We start from the raw sequence: 21,791 nt of genomic DNA, 5'->3' as shown, positions 1-21,791 counted from the left end.
ATCTGGATTTGGGCTTTTCTATAGAATCAAACCCTCCAGCCTCGCTGAGCCCACAGTTCTCTGGGGCACCAATGAACCAGAGGCAAGTATAGCTGCTCCCTTTCTTTGGAACACTTGTCTCCCACCCCTTCATCCCCTGCTATCATCCTGTCCCTCACCCGTAAGCTCTGTGAGGTCTTCTGGGAACAGGTCCCTGATGTAGGTGCTTGAAGCACATTGAATGAATGTGCATTCAAAGGAGGGTTTGACTTAAAGGGGCAGGTCCATTTTGAGAAGACCATCAGCACCTGGTGGTCCTGCCAGAGAGAGCACAGCAAACTCCAGCCTTGGTATGTCTGCCCTTTGGGTCTCCCCTTCCCGGGTCCCCCCAACTCCTAAAGAAAGTCCTGTATCTCTACTGTTCCCCCTCTCCCCTCCCCCCTTCTGTCTTTTCCTCTCCATCCCTCCACATGAGATATTCTGGAAACACCCACACAGGAGTGTTGAAATGCCAACCCTGAGGACCCCATCCGAGGCCTGAGGCACCAGGGAAAACCATACTGTTCCGTGGTCTGTACCTGCACCCGTGGGTCCATGTCCTTTTCAACCAAACAAGACCTTCATTTTAAAGCTGTTCCCCCCAAAAAAGTGTCTGAAACCACTTTAAAATTCCTCAGTCCTCCTGCCCAGCAACTTTTTTTTTTTCCCTTCCCCTGACTGTTCTATCACTTAAAAATGGCTTAACCAATTTGGATTATTTTTAGAAAAATGCCTGGCATGTTGGCTGACAACCTGTATTCTAAGTTTCAACCTGATACAGAAAAGACAGAGTTTATAAACCCCTAGAGGGAAAAAAAGAAACACATTAAACATTGCTTTAGAACTGAAATCATCTAAAACTGACCCCATGGATCCTGGCCGACAGATTGTCAGGTGACACAAGGAACTGGCACCGGGCACCAGCCACTAACTTGAGGTTTCAAGGACACAGAATGGAGTTTGTTCTTCTGTGCTCCCACTAGCATCTCTGGGAGAGCTGGGTGCAGCATCTTCTGGACCATGAGAGGCAGGGAAGACAGACCCAGGTCTGAACCCTGATTTCACCATGCTGCATCCCTGAGCCAGGGAGGTGCATTCTCTGAGCCCCCAGGTTTGCCATCTGTGATACGGGAATACTTACAACCACTTCAGGTAAAATGCTGATCACAGAGCCTGACACCCAGTGACACCCAGGTGAAGCGAAAGTCGCTCAGTCATGTCCAACTCTTTGCTACCCCATGGACTATACAGTCCATGGAATTCTCCAGACCAGGATACTGCAGTGGGTAGCCTTTCCCTTCTCCAGGGGATCTTTGTAACCCAGAGATCGAACCCAGGTCCCCCGCATTGCAGGCGGATTCTTTACCAGCTGAGCTATCAGGGAAGCCCAATGACTTGACACCCAGTGACTTGTCTATAAGTGTTCCTTATTGTCATAATGGTCCAGTGCAAAGGTGAAGAGGGCTCTGAAAAGAAAGGTAGCATGAGCTTTATGTGGTAGCTGAACACAGCTTTCCCTGCCTCCTGACTTCTTTCTTTATTTGGCTGCTCTGGGTTTTCACTGCTGCATGAGGGCATCCTCTAGTTGTGGAGAGCAGGGGCTACTCTTTGCTATAGTGCTCAGCCTTCTCATTTTGATGGCTTCTCTTGTTGCGGAGCACAGGCTTCAAGGCGGGTGGGCTGGCATTTAGGATCTTCCCAGACCAGGGATTGAACCTGTGTTCCCTGCATTGGCAGGTGGATTCTTAACCACTGGACCACCAGGGAAGCCCCTTGATTTTTTTAAAAGACTTTTATTGAGGTATAATTTATGTACAATAAAATTTACCTATTATATGAGTACAAGTCAGTGGTTTTTAGTATTTATGGAGCTGTGCAACTATCACCATAATCCAATTTTTAGAACATTTTCATCGCCCCAGAAAGATCTTTTTTATTCCACTCCTAGCCCCAGGACTTCATGGATCTACTTTCTACATCTGTAGAAGAACGGTCATAAATCCCCTAATGTGGCATCTGCCTCTTAGTCTGGGCAAAAAAGTATCATCTTCTATTGTTATCTTTATTGTTGTTATTCTGTCCAGTCCCCAAGGCTGTATAAAGGCCTTGTAAGCCCTGACTCCATGCCTTCAGCCGTGAAAGATACGGTGCTAGACTCAGCACCACACAAGCAGTGACCTTGTCTCCTGCAGCCGCTGCTGGATCTCAAGTGCCTGGGACAGTGCCTGGCGCAGAATAGGCACTCAGCTGCGTATTTGATGAATGAATGAAGGAAGGAATGAATGCCATCGGCTTGTTGATGAGCGGGATGTAAGCAGCATGAGGTTTCCTGCAAAGAAAAACCGTCTAATTTAGAAAGTGTGGTTTGACAGTAACATCAGGTTCAATGTCAACAGCGACCTGTTTTGTGTGAGGGAAGAGATGGCTTTCCGCTCCTTGGAACAAGTTGCTTCATCTCAGCGGGAACTGGTCTGGGCTGGTCAGAAGTCACCGAAGTCGGTGTGGAATGGATGAGCATTGGCCGAGTCAGCCAGACCAGGACCACCTCCCACCACCAGCCCTGACCAGATCCACGTGAAGGGACCCCCACAACTTAGGTTTACACAGTTAAGAATATGGCTTTAAAATGTGAATGAATTTTCATCCAAGTAATGCTCAGCAGTAAAGAATCCACCTGCCAATGCAGGAGACGCAGAGTCAATCCCTGGGTCAGAAAGATACCCTAGAGAAGGAAACGGCAACCCACTCCAGTGTCCTTGCATGGGAAATCCCATGGACGGAGGAGCCTGGTGGGCTACAATCCATGGGGTCACAAAGAGTCAACCATGACTTAGCGACTAAACAACAACAAATTTTCCCAGGCTCTGAACTATCAGGACATGCTAACTTGTCAGGCAGCAGTGCAGCCTCCCAGGGGTGGTGGGAGAACACCCCCAAACTGTCTTCTGGTGGGGGACTCACTAGTTCCATCTCATTAATCCTGAATTTTCTCCCACCCTTACTTTTCTGTTTTCATTCCTCTTTATTCTCATTCTTTCTTTCCTCTTTATTCTCACTCATTCCTGCCTCCAAAGTAAGGTATTAATATTTCTGTTCTTAAGGAATTGTTATTTTTGTTTTATTTGTGTGAAGCATTTGTAGCTATCAAAGTCTCTTCATGTTCTTTATATTCATTTGATGTGCAGAGAAGTTCAGTGAAGTGAATACTCATTCAGAAAGTATCTACTAAGCTTTCCTCTACACCAGGCATGGACCCAGGGGCTGGAAACACAGAGAACAAGAGAGACACAAGTCCTGCCCTCCTGGAGCTTTTGGTTTTAATTTGTCTGTGCACATGCTGATGGATGCTCTGGCAAACAGGAGCAAGGAGGGGGTGGATCTGCTTTAGGGTTTGGGGTAGGGGCAAGCGCGACCCCCACTAAGGGAGTGCCAGAGTTGGGAGAATGGGAAGGGATTGCAGATAAAGGAAACTGCCTGGGCAGATGCCCCAAGGGGTGGAAGAGAGGCTGGCATGTTGAGGGATAGGAGCCGTCAGAGTGTCTGGAATGCTTAGGTTTGGGGAGAGACGTCCAGCACACCTGAACTGGAACCTTGAGCAGTGGCTGCACTCTAGGCTGTCGTGGGGGAGACTGGATTCCACCCTTAAGCCCAAGGCAAATAAATCATGGAAGAGTTTCAAGCCAGGAAGAGGCAGGAGCTGATTCATGTTTTGAACAGCACACTCCAGCTGCTGCCTGGAAATTGGACTGTAGCAGGTAAGGGCGGGAGCTGGGAGGGAAGGAAAGAGGCCCCGGAAATAGTCCAAACGAGGGATGATGGCAGCTTGGACGAAGGCGGCGGCAGGGGCGGTTATTATTTCTGGACAGTTAGAGGTATTTAAGAGTGAGATGTGCCTGGGATTCATTTCTTCTTCTTATTATCATCATCCTTATGCTGCAAGTGGGGAAATGGAGGCTTGGGGAGGGGCAGTGCCTTGGCCAGATCAGAGCTCACAAAAGAAACAAGAAAGCTTGAACCCAGGGCTGCAGAGCCGCTGCCCTCCTTGGAATCTGCACTGTTCCTCAATCGTCCTTCTAGGAAGCTCAGCCTGAAGTCCAACCCACATCTGCAGCTGAGACGTTGCTCACGAGCGTCACCCCCATTTTACAAGTCAGGAAATTGAGGCTCAGGCAGTAAGATCTCCCAGCTAGAGAGAGTGGCAGAATCAGGATTTGAACCCAGCCCACATTTCTCAGTCTTTCCATAGGCCCGTAGACTGGGAAAATGAGTATCCTGCGTCCTGGGCCTCTTTAGGCTCTGCAGAAAGTCTGGTTCAGGATAGGCCAGTCTGGCATTCTCCAGTTTTCCCCTAGTCAATAAATACAGTAAAATTCAATTCTGTACAGACTGTGTGTGTCTGTAGGTAGGGGGAAATTCTGTTATGCTTCCAAATGCAGAGATGAACATCTCCTTGGATCTGGGGAGAGAACATTTGCAGAGAAGGGTCTCACCTGTGTTGTTTTGGGACGTGGCCTTTCGTGGTTTGGGAAAAGGAAAGGACATCCCCTTTTGCAGAAAGGGTTAGTGTCTTGTCCTCGAACTTTCCTGGTCGGGGCAGTGCCTGGTCAGGTAGGCCTTCCTGTCCGTCACTTTATTTACTGTGCCACCAAGGCAGGCAGGGAGCCTGGGTACAGCTTCAGGTAATTAAAGTCAGCTCTGTGGGAAATGCACATAATGTGAATGATGAACATTTTAATAAAATGTAGGTAGACGAAAGGACTGTTGATTCAAAAATGAAATGTAGTCTTTCTCTTTCTCTCCCTCCTCCCTTCCCTCCATTTCACTGGAAGCAGAAGAATTGTATATCAAGGACCTTACACAATTTGGTGTGAAATAAGACGCGCACCCTGGACAGGAAGCAGCCAATTAGACTTTTTATGGAGATGTTGGTGATAGGCTGGGACAAGGCGTGGGGTCATCTGATTAGTAGGAGGCTACTAGGGACCCACAGGCGACCCTGCCTGGGCATCCCCTATTCAGTGTGGGACTTCTTCCTGGAGATGGCATCACTCAGCAGATGTCTTCCAACCCTAGAAAGGAGAGCCGCGGTGTATGAGTTGCATCCAAGTGAGGACTGGTTTTAAGGGATGTGTCCCTGTGGATTAGGAACAGCAGCAAAAAGGGGAGCTTTTCGTGTGAACTCTGGCTCCCTTTTCCTCCTCATGACCCCTGCAAAATATTTGTCCTTAAAAATGTTTATCTTCATGCTTACAAACTAGTTTGCACAGGGCATTTGTTAAACACTAATTCCTCCCGTTTGTTCAGGGAGAATTTGCAGCTACAGATTTCTCAGGTCCCCTCAGTAACCACTCAGACAGCCTGGCCCTTATTTAACTGATGAAACTGTGGGCAGCAGGAGGACTTGCCAACATCAACAGCAAATCAGGGGACAAGCAGTGGAGGACGCGAGGGCTCCTGGGGTGGAGCCCTCCTTGGCCTGCCCCGCTGCCCCTCATTTGAGGGCTTTCCTCTTTCCTTCTCTGGTTGGGACTTCCCTGGTGGTCCAGTGGGTAAGGCTCTGTGCTCCCAATGCAGGGGGCCCAGGTTTGATCGCTGACTGGGGAAGTAGATCCTACCTGCCATAACTAAGAAGCCCAAGCGCCACACAGAGATCCTGTGAGCCTCAACAAAGACCCAGTGCAGGCAAAAGAAATATATTTTTTTTAAGTTTGAAAGTCTTCTTTAAAGAAGAGACAACTTTCTCTGGCTGATCCTCCCAGTTGCCAAATGGCATTAGTTTCTTTCCAGTGGGTCCCTAAAATCCACCCCCTGTCTCTCCTGCCTGTTGCCCCCACTCATCTTCACCCACTTGATGCATAGCAGGAGGTGGTATTTCTGTTCTCAGGGCCCCCAGGCTCATTGACCTGCCCCTGAGGCTTCCCAGAGCCGCCCGAAGCAAGCGCCTCTCTGCTCAGCAGTCCTCTGTGGCTTCCAATTCCTTCTTGCCTTGATCTCACGGCTCTCCAACCCAAATCTACATGAATTCTTACCATGCATCCAGGTGGTCAGCCACTCCCCCGCACAGCCTGGGTTTTCCACTCCACGCCTTTGCTCTCGGCTCCTCCCTCCTCCAGCTGCTCCCAGGTGCTGGCGCCATAATCTCCTGTTAGCTACACCTCTCTCCCAGTGTACTCCCCCCAGGACACGTCGCGAACGTTACATGTGATCATCGTCTTCCACCACTGAGCTGCTCGAGGCCCCTAGACCCTCACCTAGCACACAGCAGGCACTTTCTTCCCACAGAGCTTCTTCCAATGCCCAGTCTCCTCCTCCACTTCAAAAAAGAGGCTATTCTGAGAAATGATGTTAGAATGGCACAAACTTCGGCATTGGTGCCATGGTTTAGAGAAGAGGGGACCAGGATACAAGGCGCAGGTCTGCCTTTGCCTGACTGTTATCTTGGATGAGTGTTGCCATCTCTCTGAGACTTGATTTCCCTGCCTGCATAAGGGGTTAAAAGAGGAGCTAGGCCAATAGGCCGACATGAAACGCTACCACTTGGTTCCTGGGATATGACGCGTAAGCAACACTGTGGCACCTAGCAAGGGCGTGGCACATAGTAGGTGTTCAGTAAACACTGAAATGAGTGACTGATTCCTCGATGTGACCCCTCCCCCTTTTTAACAAGGAGAGGGAAGAGCACGGAGAGGAGCTGCCCGGCCAGCTCACCCAGCTGGACCGGCTGTGTGAGCCCCCAGAGGAGATGGCGGGGTCCCTGGCCCCTCATGCAGAGTGGGGGCGGGGCTGCCTTGTTTTCCCGGCGCCGCAAGGTTTTGCATCTGAGAACTCCAGGATATAAAGCAGCAATCAAGGGCGGGAGGAAGTGATCGGATGTGGCTCCCGGGTTCGTGGCGAGATAATTAGGTGTTTGATTGGCATCCTCTCTCAAGGACAGCCACCTCCAGGTCCCGCCTGCAGCAGGAACTGGCTTGTTTTCCTGGCTGATGCTTGGGGGTCGGGGTGGGACCTTGGAAATGGGGGTGCAGGTGCTGAGGGGAGAGGTCTGGGGCCGGGCATGGCCAGCATGCCTTTAATTTTTCCTTTATTCATACATTCATTCTTTCATTCAACAAACATTGAGCACCTACTGTGTACCAAGCATCAGGGATACAGCAGTGACCCAAACAAAGCCCATGTCCTTCTGGAGCTGACACTCCAGGCAATAAATAAATAGGGCGTAACTACATAAATGCGTTGATGACAACTGCCGTTTAGAGAAATAAGCAGAGAGAAGAGCGGGTGAGGTAGGAGGAGGTGCTTGCTTGCTTTTTTAAATAGGATGGTAGATAGGACTGGCTTTTGTGAGAAGATGGTATAAGAGCTGAGACTCAGAGGAGGCAAGAAAAAGACCCATGTGGAATGAAAAAAATACAGTATTTCAGACAGAGGGAACAACCCCTCCAAAGGCCCTGTGGCAGGAATGTGCTAAATGTGTTCAGGAGCCTGTGTGGCTGGTGAATGACTGAGAGGAGAGTAGAAGGAAGTGAGGACAGAAGTAAGTCCTGTGGGCCCTTGACACTGAGACGAGCAGTATGGCCTCGATGCTGAATCAGGGGAGAGCTATGGAAGGGTTTGAGCAGAGGGGGGGACAGGATGTGACTTGGGGTTAACAGTATCCCTGTGGCTGCTGGTGGGGAGGGCTCTAGGAGGGCGAGGCCACAGTGGGGCGCCCGCTGCGGAGGCGCCTCTGGTCACCCAGATGGTAGCGGCAGAGAGGATGAGAAGTGGCGAATCAAGCGGCCAGGGTTTGCTAGTGAGAGCAGCGTCCATGCTGCAGCCCTGGGCTCAGCCCAGTACCAGGGCGGGGAGGGTTGCTGCCTCCTCAGGGCTCGGGGCTGGCCGTGGCCCCTGAGCACCCCAGCACCTCCTGCACCCTGGGTCCCCTGCTGGCCACAGACCTGTCACCCCGCCTGCACCCCCGAGAGGGAAGACATGCCATGACTCCTTGTTACAGTAGTAAATCCTCAGTGCAGAGAAGCCAGGGGTCTGCCCAGACTCACAGAGCCAGTAAGTAAGAACGTCTGGACTTGAACCCACTCTGCCTGCCCAGCGTGGGCTCTGGGCTGCCTCCAGCTACAAGCAAATTGACGAGGAAACCAGAAATTTGGGAGCCTCGAAGGAAGTCTGGTGGGCCACAGTTTTAATTGTCTGTGTGCCCTACAGGACCGAATACTCCGCGCAGGCAGGACTTGGGTCTGACTTGTTTGGGGCAGCGTTGTAGACATTTAAATTATCATTGAGTAACTGCACGAGTGGACGGATGGAGGGATGGACAGGTGGACAGACAGACAGATTGACCAGGCCCAGCCGTGCTCCTGGTCTTCAGGCCACATGAGTCCTTGTCTGGAACACACAGGTCAGGGAAAGGTTGCCCCATGAGCATCTGGAGGAAAGAATCCAAAAGAAAGTGTGATCTTGGCAAGTGGCTTTGTGTCTCCACAGGTACCACGTGTAAAATGGTACCTGCATCACAGGACCATTCATTTGCTCCCTCGGCAGATGTTTCTAGAGCATCCACTGCATGCCAAGCACTGCTGGGAAAACTAAATGAACCTTTGTATGCCAGTTAACATGGACCTAGAAAACCCTCTGTGGGACGGTTATTATACCGTTGTTATTATCACAGCACTGGGAGTTTGCTTAGAAGTTGCTGGCAGCCTCACCCACACACCCAGGCCTCATGGTTTGGCCACAGTCCTGTCAATGGGCTCTGTGACCCAAGTGTGAACTATCTGTCACCCCGGCCCAGCTGACGGAATTCAGTAAAGCCAGCTTGGCTAAGAGCTGCTTTTCATAGGTACCGCCCCTTGCCCTGGCTGTCAGATAATTGGCCCAATACATCTTGGCATCTGAAATTTACATACGATACAGGGAGTGATGGATGACTCTGGTAACCCGGTCTGTCTCTCAGCCGAGGCTCAGTTATCCATCTCAGCGGGCTACAGAGCCATCCGTCTTGTCTCCTTGCTCATGGCCAGCCAGCATGTGCCCTTTGTCCCAGGTCATCCCCCAGCCCCCTAGGGCTACCTCTAGGGCCTACCTCTAGGGCCACTCTGAAGGCAGCATTCCCATCATGCCCAACAGCATCCCCAGAAACCCTCCTCGGTGTTAGCCTGAGACCCTGATGGCAAAGCGCGGAATGGTTCCATGGACCTGAGATCCAGCGTGGGTTGTTTGGCGCCTCATAGAAGACTCCACCTTGATCCTGCCACAAAGCGCTTCGCATGCTTACATCTACTAACAGCCCTTCACTCTCAAGTGTTTTTTGAGTGCCTTCATGCAGCTGGCATTTAGTTAGAACTTGTGGCTACAGTTGTGCAGTTGTGAACAGGACGGGCACAGTCCTCACCCATAAAGGACTGACATACCACTGGAAAGAGTATGAGCGCTGAAGATCCTAGACACTGTGCCAAGCACTTTACCTACTTACAGTCTGGTTCTCAAGAGATTTTCTCAGTAACCCTTTGGGCACAAATTTTTATCCCCATTTTACAGACACTGAAACTAAGGTTGAATATCTTGTCATACTGCTAGTGGGGGAGTCAGAGCCAGAATTTGGACACAGGTCTGTGGTCCCTGAGTATTATCATTGTTCCCCAGACAGACCAGGCTGTTTCAGGGCTTCTGACACATATCATTCATTCATTCATTTGAGCAACAAGCATTTCTAAAGTGCCTACTATGTAAAAAATAGAAACTGTTCTAGCCACTGAGGATAAGAAGCACCGTAATCTCTGTCTTGCTATCTTGGAGTTTTCATTCTAGTAAATAAAACACCCAGTGTGTTTGATAGTGATACATGTTAAGAAAAACACTAAAGGCAGGAACAAAGAGTCCAGTTAGGGGGCTTTCACAATAATCTCATTTCCTCTGTGTGGGATGCTTAGCTTCTTAACCAGCTCATCCCCTGAACTCAGGTCACATGTTCCCACCTTGGTGACTCTTTATGCCAATTCCAGCAAGACACCTTGCTCTCTGTGTCCCCATCATACTTCATGTGTACTTTTCATGTTGTACTTTGACACACGGTGTTGAAATTGACCTGTCTCCTCCACTGCACTGTACCTTCCTCAAGGACAGGGGCTATATTGGTTTATTTCTGTATTCTAGTCCCTAGCACTGTACCTGGGACAGAACTGGGGCTCAGTAATTAATTGGATGGATGATTAGATGGGAATGGATGGATGGATAAATAGATAGATGGATGGGTGGATGGATGTGTGATTAGATGGATGGATGGATGATGGACTGATGGCTGGTTGGGTGTGAGTGATTGGGTAGATGGATGTTGGATGATCAGCTGGAAGATAGATGATCTGTTAGATAGATGGATGAATGGATGGTTGAGTGAAATGAGTGGATAAATAAATGAATGGTTGGTTGGGTGATAGGATGGATGTTGGATAAAGGGCTTCCAGCCTGGGTAACATACTAGGCCCTAGCAGCCCCTGCCCAAGTTGGGAACCACATAATGACTGGATTTAATTAGGAGAAGTAGGTAAAACACTTACCTCTCCCTTGCCCCGTCAGTTTCCGTACCCACACAGAGGCAGTTCAGGGCGTAAGTCAGGATTTTACTCTTCTCCACCTCTGCTCTGAAGGTGATGTCTTAATTGGATGTCCTTTGTCCCTTTTACCAGAACTACTTATGCCCTAACTTGTCTTATTTGGTTTCAGAGCTCTTAAAGCATATAGACAGTATCTGAACCATTGTTTTCATTTCTCTTATCTAATGCCCAGCACACTGGAGATCATGGGTGGGTGGATGGATGGATGAGTGTACGACATCGCTAGCTTAATCTCCCTGCAGTAAAGAGAAAGCAGAGCTCCAGGTTTGTGTTGGGGGCAGTTGGTGACTGTGTTGAAAGTCATAGTCACTGATCATCCTTTTTTTCCAGACTTGGCCTGGAATCTCAACTGCCACTTCATCCATATATCCTTACAGGAGATAATATACATAAATTGCTTAGCACATTCCATAAATACTAGCATATATATATAGACAGTGTACGTTTTAGCCATGAGCTATTTTCTATAAAGAATGTCTGTTTAAAGTTTCACGTGGAGAAAAGGCTCTAGGGCTTTAAAAATAAAATCTGGTGGCAGATATCAGAAAGAGATAACAGGGGCACAAAGGTGATGCCCAGACTTGGGCATCCAGGAAGGATCCAGGAAGCCTTCCAGGAAGAGCAGACATTTAAGCCAAGGGATGAAAAAGATCAACTGCAAAGAAAGAGTGAAGTCATCAGAGCTGAAGGAATTAAGTCTGTTGAGCCAAGAAGTTGGGAGACCCTGCTGCCTTTGGGTTTACGCAAGGAATTCAGTCTGGTTGGGAAGGAAACAAAGAGATGGGAAAATGGGGGAAGGACTAGGGACCCAGTGACACCCAGATGGGGAGTGTGGCGATTGTTCTAGAGCAGTGGAGAGCCAGAGATAGATTTTGAGCAAGGGAGGGACGTGTTGAAGAACTGTTTCAACCCCTTCAAAGTAAAGGAGTAAGTGAGGTCCTTGCTTCCTTAACCCCTAATCCCCAACAATCACTGCGTCATTTTTAGAAGATCTCTTTGCAGAGTTGGTATTAGGGGCATATTGTCTGAGTGAGTGTAGGGGTGTCTTTGGAGCTGATAAGAGGGTGAGCACATGCTGGGGGGACTGATACGCATATGCAGGAGTCCCCAACTTCTGGGCTGCGGACCAGTATCTCCTGTCTGATCAGTGGCATCATTAGATTAGAAAGAAAGTGCACAATAAATGTAACGTGCTTGAATCATCCTGAAGCTATCGCCGTGCCCCAGTCCATGGAAAAATTATCTTCCTTGAAATCGGTCCCTGGTGCCAGAAAAAGTTGGGGACTGCTGTTTTAAAGGGTATATATATTTTTTGATTTATTTGGCTGCGTCGGGTCTTAGTTGCGTCATGCCAAATCTTTTGTTGTGGCATATGGGCTCTCTAGTCGCAGTGCACTAACCCAGTTACTCCACAGCAGGTGGAATCTTAGTTCCCCAACCGGGAACCAAACCCACATCCCCCGCACTCCAAGGTGGACCACTAGGGAAGTCCCTAGATGTGTCTTATGTGTGTCTCCCCTATAGGAGCATAGCATCTAGCTCAGAGCTTTATGCCCCATTGCCACTTCAGGTCAAGGTCCTGTGTTACATTTCTTTCAAAACTAGTTATTCTTGTAAGATTCCAGATTCTTCCTGGTTAGGGAAACACAGTTGAACAGAGAATGTTTACTTGCTGGCCCCATAGATAACCACCGGTTTTCCTTTACCACCCAAGAGCCATCCTACCCTCTTAACCAGCTGTGCAGCCTGGGCAGGTAATCTAAGGGTTTTCGCCTTGCTTTCCCCATCTCTACGATGGGAGAATCAGAGTCAATTCGTGTTAGCTGACGTGCGAGGCGTACCTCCACTGACAGGACGTGAGAAGACGCAAGTAGTCCTGACTCGAGAAGGGATCGGCTTGTGTCCGGAGCAGGAGCGATCCCGTCTCCGTGGCCGTCCGTTCCTTCTCATTCAAACAGGAAGAAAGGCTTTCCCTTTAACACTTCCCTAGCACTTGCCAACCTCCGTTTATAACAAAGACAAACAGCAATGCTTTGTTTTCATTGTACTTTTAAAGACTACCATCTGTTCATGGCATCAGGTCCTCTCGTGATAAAAAGAATTTCCTTTTCAAATGTACTTATTTAGGTTAAAAAAAAAAAAAGAAGCAGTTGTTATGTAAAGGTCAAAAACAGGTGAAATTTATCTATGACACTAGGGTCAGAATGATGGTTACCTTTAGGGAGTACTAACTAGGAGAGGGCACAGAGAGCCTTCCAAGGTGCTTGGAGCGTGAATATTCTGTGTATCTATCTGAGCAAGATATATAAGGGTGTAAGAAATTTGAGCTTAAAGTTGAATTTAAAGTTATGCAAAAACAAAGAAATGAATCAGTTTGAATATAAATACCAAGGACTTTGTTTAACTCATGTTGAATATCAATATGGCAGAATGCATGCAGAGTGGTATGTATGGTTGAAGTTCAGGCAGTGATGAACTGGACAGCCTCAAAAGTTCCTTCTGGCTCATATGTTCCAAGACCCTGCATGCCTGGGAAGCTCCAAGGTTGCGCAGCAAGGTGATGGCAGACCCTCTCAGAGTTAGGAGCACTTCCCAGACAGTGGGCGTTTTGCGTAGACAAGCAGCAGAGACGTAGGTTCCATTAGAAGAGCCCTTCTTCCCTTACCCCAGCCTCTTCCTGCTGCTCCTGGTCCTGGATGCAGCTCAGTCCCGGCTCCCTTTCTTTCTGCACACTGGCCCGAGCCTCAGCTGCATCTATCATCTGCTCCAAGCTCATTAAAATTATTTCTTTTTAGTTGCAAATGGGCTGTTTATGATGATCATTATTTGAATGGTCTGCGCCGGGCTCCGGGCTGTCTGTCTGCTGCTGATGGCCAGTTAATCAGATGAGTCTTCTCCCCGCCTGGGCCTGGCCCAAAGTCTGGAGCTGTGTTAATCATGGCTCCCCTAGGGCTGGGGGCTGGGGGCCGGGTGGGAGAGGATCCCAAGTTCTGCTTGGTCATCAAAGAGGCCCTGCAAGCTGTGTATGTGCCTGGGAGTTCAGACACTTATTTCTAAAACTCAGCTTCAGACGGGTGCTGGTTTATGTTTATGAGACTTTTTTATATTCCTTCAAAATAAATACAGTGCTATGAGCTTTTTTTAATTTAAATACGTTTATTTTAAAAGACTTGTCAATTCTCTCATTGGCCGTCTTGCTTTGTTAATGTTTAAATAGTCTTGTCTTTTAGGGTGGGAGGGAGTAGTTTTTTATTTTCTTTGCCTGTTAGAGTAAAACTTGGCAATACTCTGTCATCCTTTTATTTGGGGGCAGGGGTGTGATGCTGGGAAAGATTGAAAGCAAAAGGAGAAGAGGATGACAGAGGGTGAGATGATTGGATGGCATCACCAATTTAGTGGACATGAACTTGGGTGAACTCCGGGAGATGGTGAGGGACAGGGAGGCCTGGCATGATGCAGTCCATGGGATCGCAGAGAATCAGACACAACTTAGCAACTGAACAATAACAACAAGGGGTGTAAGATTTTTACCAACCTGTGAAATCCAGAACTCGTAGAATCACTGATCTAGGGGGTTGTTCTCTGAGCTCTGTTTATCTAAGTTTAATATCAACCAACACTTGTTAAACAATTAGTAATGTGCTTGATGCTTTACATGTTTATAACATTTAAAAACAGCTCCCTGAACATCCCCCAGCTAGTAAGGAAGGAACAGAAGCCCAATGAAGAGCAGGACATTTTAATTTTGCCTTTATAATCCACCAAGGAGATAATTCGCACCTGAGTTCTTAGGACTATAATTTGTTTCTTAGTCCCTGCTTGAATCAACTTACAACATGTCAATGTGTCCACCACATGAGATGACGTATATAAGGAGCTTTAGCATGTTGCCTGGTAGGTGTAAGGACCTAGTAAGTGATAGTTACGATTATTTATTTGGGCTTCCCAGGTGATGCTAGTGGCAGGAGACATAAGAGACGCGAGTTTGAACCCTGGGTTGGGAAAATCCTCTGGAGGAGGGTATGGCAACCCTCTCCAGTATTCTTGCCTGGGAAAATCCCATGGACAGAGGAGCCTGGTGGGCTACGGTCCATCAGGTTGCCAAGAGTCGGACACAGCTAAAGCGACTTAGCACAAAGCACAATGATTATTTACTATTGTTGGTGGTGGTGGTGTACTTACCATAGAAAAGCGGCAAGAATTCAGGGTTGAAAGATGAACATAGATGCAAGACAATGTGGGGAAGAACGTGGACATCAGACACATCATCTGCTCCTCTAAGGATGAACAGGAAAGACGCCAAGAGCTGGGCTTGCCTGGGGGGCTGGAGTTGGAGGCCTACTGATGTTCCACACCCAGTCTCACTCTGCCCTGTCTACAGTATGCATGCCGCAGACAGAGCCGTACCCACCGGCAGCCTGGGAGGTTAGGGCGGAGGGAGCCTGTGCCCTTGCACGGCGTCATTGTCTGGTACAGCACATCAGACAGTTGGACTTATCCTGCTCTGAGATTTCCTTTTGGAACCTGGGTTTGATGTTTTAAATCAGGAGTCAAAGATCAACCCCCATGAGGTTGCTGGGATGCTGGGAGAGTTAGTATCCCAGAGATAAGAACATTGTGTCAGATATATGATCATTCTAAATCGTGTGATGTTAACCCAAGTCTCAGTTCTGTTTGTCCTGTAGCAATGTAAAAGTCACACCTTTATCTTCAGGACAGATAAGAAAAACTGTGAGCATCCTGCCACAACTCAGTTGACCGTGACATTCTGGTTCCTTCCCTCCTGCCAAATGAGGGTCTGTCCACCTGGCTGCACCACCTAGTTGGGTTTTGCCTACCTTTAATCAGTCCTGTTGCTGCAAACACAGATCTCTATCTAGTCATTTGATATTTTGGTCACAGTCAACTGTGGTTTCTTCATTGGAAACTGCAGTTATTTTTAAATGATGATAAACCAGAAACTCCTTATTTTCTCTATCACCTTGGTAGACTGTCAGAAATTGTTGCTGTTTTCTCTCTTTCCTCTCCCATGACACCTTGTTCCTTACCTGACTCAATAATTCAATGGGACGTTTGGACTAGAAGTCGCTGTACCTTGGAGTTGGTGCACCCAGTGCTGTGGCATAGAGTTGGTTTCAGCACCTTGGAGAGCACCACACTTCCAAGTCTCTTGCCCCTCTATTTTAATGACTTTTTTTTTTTTTTTTTGCCTCGACCTTCTCCCTTCTAGTCTCATGATTCTCCAAAGAAGTTAGACATTTCTCCAGAAATAGAAAGTCCTTCCCTGATTTCTCCCAAAAGGTCCATTGGCAGAGGCACTTGTTCTGGGTTTAGGGTAGACGCTCCAGCCTCCAGTGGGTATGAGGTTTATGGTGCTATGGTGAACTGCTATTGAGCAGATTTACCGATGCTCAGACATGATATAAGACAATTACCATGCATTTTGTCTCTTAGAGGGAAAAGGATTTGCAGCGGGTTAATAGTACTTTTATTTCATTATCTAATGGTAAAAGTGTTTCATTGTGTGTGCAAGATGAATGCGTATTAGCGATGACAAATGGGGTCTTTCAACACGGTACCAGGCCTCGTCATACATATGTTAGATTAAAGAGTTCACCCTCGAAATACACTCTCGCATCTGCGTGTGTGTTTTTAATAAATCTGATTGCAGAAATTTATTGCATCACCGGATTTAGGAAATTATGGGGCTTGATTGCTGCAAATATAATCGGGTGATATATACAGAAATGCTCCTCGAGTTATGGTCCAGAAAAAAGCCCATCTCGGGATGGTGCAAGAAAGCAGCAGACCACATAAACAGAGCATTTCTTGAATTATGCAAATGAAATCCATGACAACTCATGGTGAATTGTACTCCCCTTGTGAAACTGCCACCGTTAAAGTGAAGAAAGCTGCGAGAGGGGTGATCAAATATACATGTACGACCAGCAGACATTGTCTGTCATGTGTGAGCTGGAGCGTCCCCCACTTCCATCCCTCACTCTTTTTTTCCCTCCTTGGTGCATCCTGTAAAAACCTGGTCTGAAACCTTCATTCCACATAAGCAGGCAAGGCTGCTTCCAATCCTTTGCTCTGAATCCAGCCGTCTTCAATGAAATATTTCTTATACTTGAAGTGAACCTTAAATGATTTACTGCAGGATACACAAAAGGTCATCTTGCTTCTTATTGGCACCTTCATTTTTCCAAAATCTACTGAAATTAAAAAGCCATCTATATCTTAAAAGGCGTATTTATGAACCCTTAAGTGTGAGTAAGTCATAGTTGGAACAGTTCCCACCTCTGATATATGAAAGCTGTCGACAGCACTTTCTTACACTATAATATGCCCATACAATATGCCGCACTTTACTATTTTGACACGGTTTGGAGATGTTTTCTACAGTTACTGACAAGCTTATGCCATCACTCCCTTGGAAATTTAAGAGGTGGGGCAGAGGCGTAAGGAAGAAATGAAAAAAAACAACTCCACCCAACTTTATAGGAGAGTATTGATCTGGCCTGACTTCTGACAAGCAAAAAAGCTGTCCTGGATTTTTTTCGGTTGCATCCTCAGTTTCGTAAATTATTCATTTGTGCCAGGAGTCAATATCCTGTCTTTTCTCAGCTTTTTTGTAAGTTAAGAAAACTTGTTTGGAATGTTGTTTTGTACAATGATTAAAAAGGAAAAGGAGGAAAAAAAAATCTTTTTCTTTTCTCTCTCTCCTTTTTTTTTTTTTTTTTTTTATTGTTCCAGAAGGAGCTTAATTCCGTCGCTTCCGAGCTGTCTGCACGGCAGGAGGAGAGTGAACATTCTCATAAACATTTAATTGAACTCCGCCGGGAATTTAAGAAAAATGTACCTGAGGTACAGTATAGTTGCTGTTATAGAATTAACTCAGTAGGAATGCAGATTTTTCTCCGTTCAAACTATATTTTGAAAACTATAGACATAAGTGACTAACAAGAAAAGAAGCTAATTAGCCACAAAGAAAAATTACAACCCTCAACGTCTCCGCGTTTCTTCGTATAGTGGCACTCAGCGGTGCTGTCTAGAGTAAGAGCAGGACGCTTCTCCACAGAAGTCATTGTTTTTGAGGGCTCTGTACAACATCCATTTTCTCCCCACATTAACGTCCAAGTCAGATGCTTGGCCTTGACAGCAAAGACAATTTGTCTCGAGTTCCTGATTTTGTTTTGCTTTCCTGTTGGCGTCTGGGAGATGGTGGCTGTAGACTGTCACCCTCTCCAGCCCTTCCCTTAATCTCCCAACTCTGGAAGTGGCACCCATCCCCCATAAATGTGCCTCATTCTTCACCCCTTCCTCTGCAACCCTAGCCACCAGCGTTGTCTTTCCCAGCTGCTATGAGGGTGGTCCAGTTAATGACCAGCCCCCACAATGTAAGAGTCCCGCAGGGAAAAAGACAAGAATGGACATATTTCTTTCTTCACAGGGGTGAATGTGTGAATTTTTTTTCCTCTTCTATCAGGCCCCCTGTTGCTCCTCAAAAAATTTTTTTTTAATGATGGAAATAAATGCAAATAGGAAGAAAAAAACCTCCTGACTCCATATAATGTTGGCAGGGATGTGACACATCAGAGCCATGAAAACGGGAAACAGATGCCCGGCCCACTCCCAAAGCCAGCCGTGCCTCTCTGTGGTCAGCAGAGGGTGGGGCTCTCTATCTCAGCCCACTCAGCTCTCTGCCCACTCAGGTGGCCTGGATCTTAGAGGAGAACCAAACAGGGTCTGCCATTCCAAAGGTATAGTGTTAGACTTAGACGTGTTGATTCCATCCTGCCTGTTGGAAGCACCTAGGAGTCCTGTTGCCACCTTGCTGATGGAGGAGGGGGCCACGGAAAGATGGAGAAGAAGGAGGCTACCCAGAAATCAGGCCACATAAATTCAGAGGGGTCAGTCTCTTAGCTGTGAAATCCTCCTCACATGTCATAAATGTCTTTGATTCTTCAAGGCAAGAGTGGGAAGTAGGTTCTAGTTAGGACTTGTCTCTGGAGCAGGTCTGGGGGGAATCAGGTTTGAGAGCTGAGAGAGAGTGCACTTGGAGAAAGGGCGGGAATCTCAGCTCTGCGTGTCTCCCATGGTACAGCTTTAGAAAGACCAAGTTGAGTCCTGGGTTTGACTGGGACCTAAGAAGGCATGAGGAGATTCTGAGCATCCTTCCTTCCCCTCGTAGAACAGAGAACAGCTTGGTCTTTAAACCAGTTTTTCTGCCCAGAGTGAAAGAACCAGAAGCTTTGTCTTTGAGTCCAGTCTCTGGGAAGCAGAGATGAAATGGCCACAAATCTCCACAGCCCACCGTTTAGACCTCCTTCCCCCAGGCCACGTGGCAGCCCCCAGGTGATAAGGGAAATCCAGGCCAGGTTTTAAGCCTCTGAGTTCAGCTTACATAATTTTAATACTGCATAATTATGCAATTATGTAATTAGGAGGAATAAGTTTCCATTCCTATTATAGTTGCGCCTCTGAAAATTCTCATTTTTGGAACTAGTCTCTCCTGATGGGGGAGAGTCATGCCAAGACATGTTTATTTAAGAACATCATCTGGCTGGTACCCAGCTCACCTCCTGCTGGTGCCTGGGCTTGGTTTCCCCCAGGGGTTTAGCAGACAAAGGGCGGTGGGCGTCTAGAAAGAGTTGGCACTGGTCCAAAGTCCCACCGACCTCACCACGGTTCTCAAATTTGAATCCCCTAAATTCATATGAGTGGGGGTTTGTGAACAGAGCCCATTTGGAGAATCTGTTGACCTGCATTGTAATTCCAGCTGTGCCACTCACTTGCTTTGGGATCTTCAACAGTCAGTACCTCTCAGAGCCCCTGTGTCCCTTCGTGTAAATTCAGAGGAGATAAGCCCCTTCCAATACTTATGTTTCCTGAAACCCAGACCAGAGGTTTTCTGTTGATGTGTTTTATTTGGTCTGTAAAAGTCTCTCCAATTTTACAGTAAGTTATCAACATTTAGCATCTCTGATTTCACCCCAAAACTCGGATTTCCAGTCTCTTTTGAGACCATTTGGTAGAGCTGGCCACACAGAGGCTCCGCCCCCACGCAGCAGCCATCAGAAACAGCCGAGCAGCTGCCACCCCCTTACAAAGGTGCTGTGTCCTCCTGAGATTTGCCACAGGCCGCCCAGCCTGCCTCCCTCCTGTCCTCTTCCTCCAGCCTCTGTGGGCATATGAGTTTACAACCCGCAACCTGGGTCTACAGAAGTTTCCTTTTCCACGCTCAGCCCCTGCACTCACAGTTCCTTCTGATCAAATAAATTCCCTAGGTTCACACGCGCTCCCCACATCTCTCCTGTAGATCCCCAGCACATAATAGTGGTCAGTGGCTCTGAGAAGCCCTGGGGGCCCCCAGAACAGTGAGGATGCATTCCCAGGACCCAGAAGAAGGGTTGTTTCCAGAAGCAACACCATCCCATTTCACAGTTGAGAGATTTATTCTTCGCCTGACATACGTATTTGGTACATCCTTCCCTTTCCTGCTTTTCTCTGCTACCCGCTCCCTCTCCGTTCTCTCGAGCCCCCTCAGGTTCTCCCCCGACAGGGGTTTCTTGTGGACCATAGATGACAGTGGTTAGAGGAGTCACCAGTGGGTCTCAGAGAAAACTGGAGCATTTATAGTCAAGATCTTGGGACCCTCGGTTCTAAAAGACCTTCCTCTTGCACGCTGGAGAGAACTCATGGGAGTCCACCAGGGGCATCCTTGAGGCTGGGAACCTCAAAGGCCCTTGAGGAAGGCATGAAATTAGGGTCCAAAAATAAGAGGCTCGCTTCTGAAGATAGCCCGGTGGCATAGAGTTTAGTAAGCATTTACAGAGCCCTTCTTCTGAGCTGGGTCCCATGACAGGTGACCCCACCAAGCCCCCAGAAACCCCATCTTCTGGTAAGGAAGGGGTGACAGTACAGGGCAGTGTTGCTAAAATGCCAAATGCAGTTTTTGCTAGAGAGGGCAACTGAATGGGAAAGCAGAAATGGCAACCTCCAGAGACATCTCCCGAGCAGCGCCTGGAGGACAGAGGTTTTCTTGAAGGGATGTTGGTAACATGACCCAGGGCGCGGAGCCTCTCCAGCCCCAGCTCCAAAGAATGACCCATGATGAGCCACCAGTCGCATGAGGTACTTTGCATAAAACAGCATTTCATGGTCAGATCCACTTGGGAAATGCTACTTCCTCTCCCTCTTCCAGAAATTCCCAGTGTGCACCATGGGAAGGGTCCTGCAGGGAAGAAGCTTGATGTGTTCCGATCAGACGTTACCGGGCCCTTTTGCATGTGTTTGGGTCTGTCTGTAGGTGTATATATGAGGAACCCTCATGAAATCTCATGGAGCGCAAGTCCCATGGGACACACTTGCTGATTTGAGGGACAACAGTGAGCTGCAGGCAGGGGCTACTTGGCACCACAGTGAACTCTTCACTGATCTCTTTTACAGGAAATCAGAGAGATGGTGGCTCCTGTATTAAAAAGCTTCCAAGCTGAGGTAAGACCCAAGGCCTGTGGCATGTCATGAAAATACCCCCCAGCTGTCTCTCCTTTCCCACCTGGGGTTGTCACAGGTTTCTAGCAGCAGAGAAATTTCCCTGCCCCCATTGTAGACTGCCCATGCCCTCCAGATCAGCCATAGTATCATGATAAGAAAGGGTGCTCTGTTTCCGTTTGGTGGGATTGCTGCCTGCTTTGACATCCTCTCTACCACCCACCCTCGGAGTATATAAAACCTCCTTTCACATCCTTTCCTATCCTTTCCTGCCCATCAGGCCCTCGATCCTTTGGCAGCAGCTGAGCTGTCCTCAGCCAGTTGTTTCTCTGGCCTTCCTGGAGCCCTGGGATGGAGCTGGACCTCCCCCGTGTCTCCTCTTTGCTTGACTTGGTGACCAGGATTCGAGGAATGTCCACTTGTCTGGCTGGCGCAGGAGGTTGGCAAGGAAAAGAATGGAGTTACACTGAGTCAGGGGAGTGGAAGAGCAGGGCTGTTTCTCCAACATTCTGTCTTCAAGGGGCTCTTCTCAGTCTTCCCCTGGATTCAGGCAGGACGCTGAAAGGACCGGCCCTTAAGCACTCGCCAGTGGAGATGGCATTTTTAAGTCTGTCGTCCACCAAGTGCCACATTACTTTAAATCTGTCTCTTCAGAACCGAGTAAGCACA

General features: G+C 47.9%; 1 protein-coding gene across 2 annotated transcripts in view; it reads left to right on the top strand.

Moving 5' to 3' along the window:
- CUX2 (cut like homeobox 2) overlaps positions 1-21,791 on the top strand; it is a 235,545-nt gene that overhangs the window by 116,754 nt on the left and 97,000 nt on the right. For both annotated transcript variants that reach the window (XM_018061255.1, XM_018061254.1), the window contains exons 2-3: positions 17,382-17,492; positions 21,078-21,125. In XM_018061255.1, coding sequence (XP_017916744.1) covers positions 21,090-21,125 — 36 coding nt within the window. In that variant the 5' untranslated portion in view covers positions 17,382-17,492; positions 21,078-21,089. The remainder of the gene's footprint in view (positions 1-17,381; positions 17,493-21,077; positions 21,126-21,791) is intronic.

This window comes from Capra hircus, chromosome 17, assembly GCF_001704415.2.
Source record: "Capra hircus breed San Clemente chromosome 17, ASM170441v1, whole genome shotgun sequence".
NCBI classification, from domain to species: domain Eukaryota; kingdom Metazoa; phylum Chordata; class Mammalia; order Artiodactyla; family Bovidae; genus Capra; species Capra hircus.
Note: the sequence above shows the minus strand (reverse complement) of the source record. Positions and strands in the feature narration are given on the sequence as shown.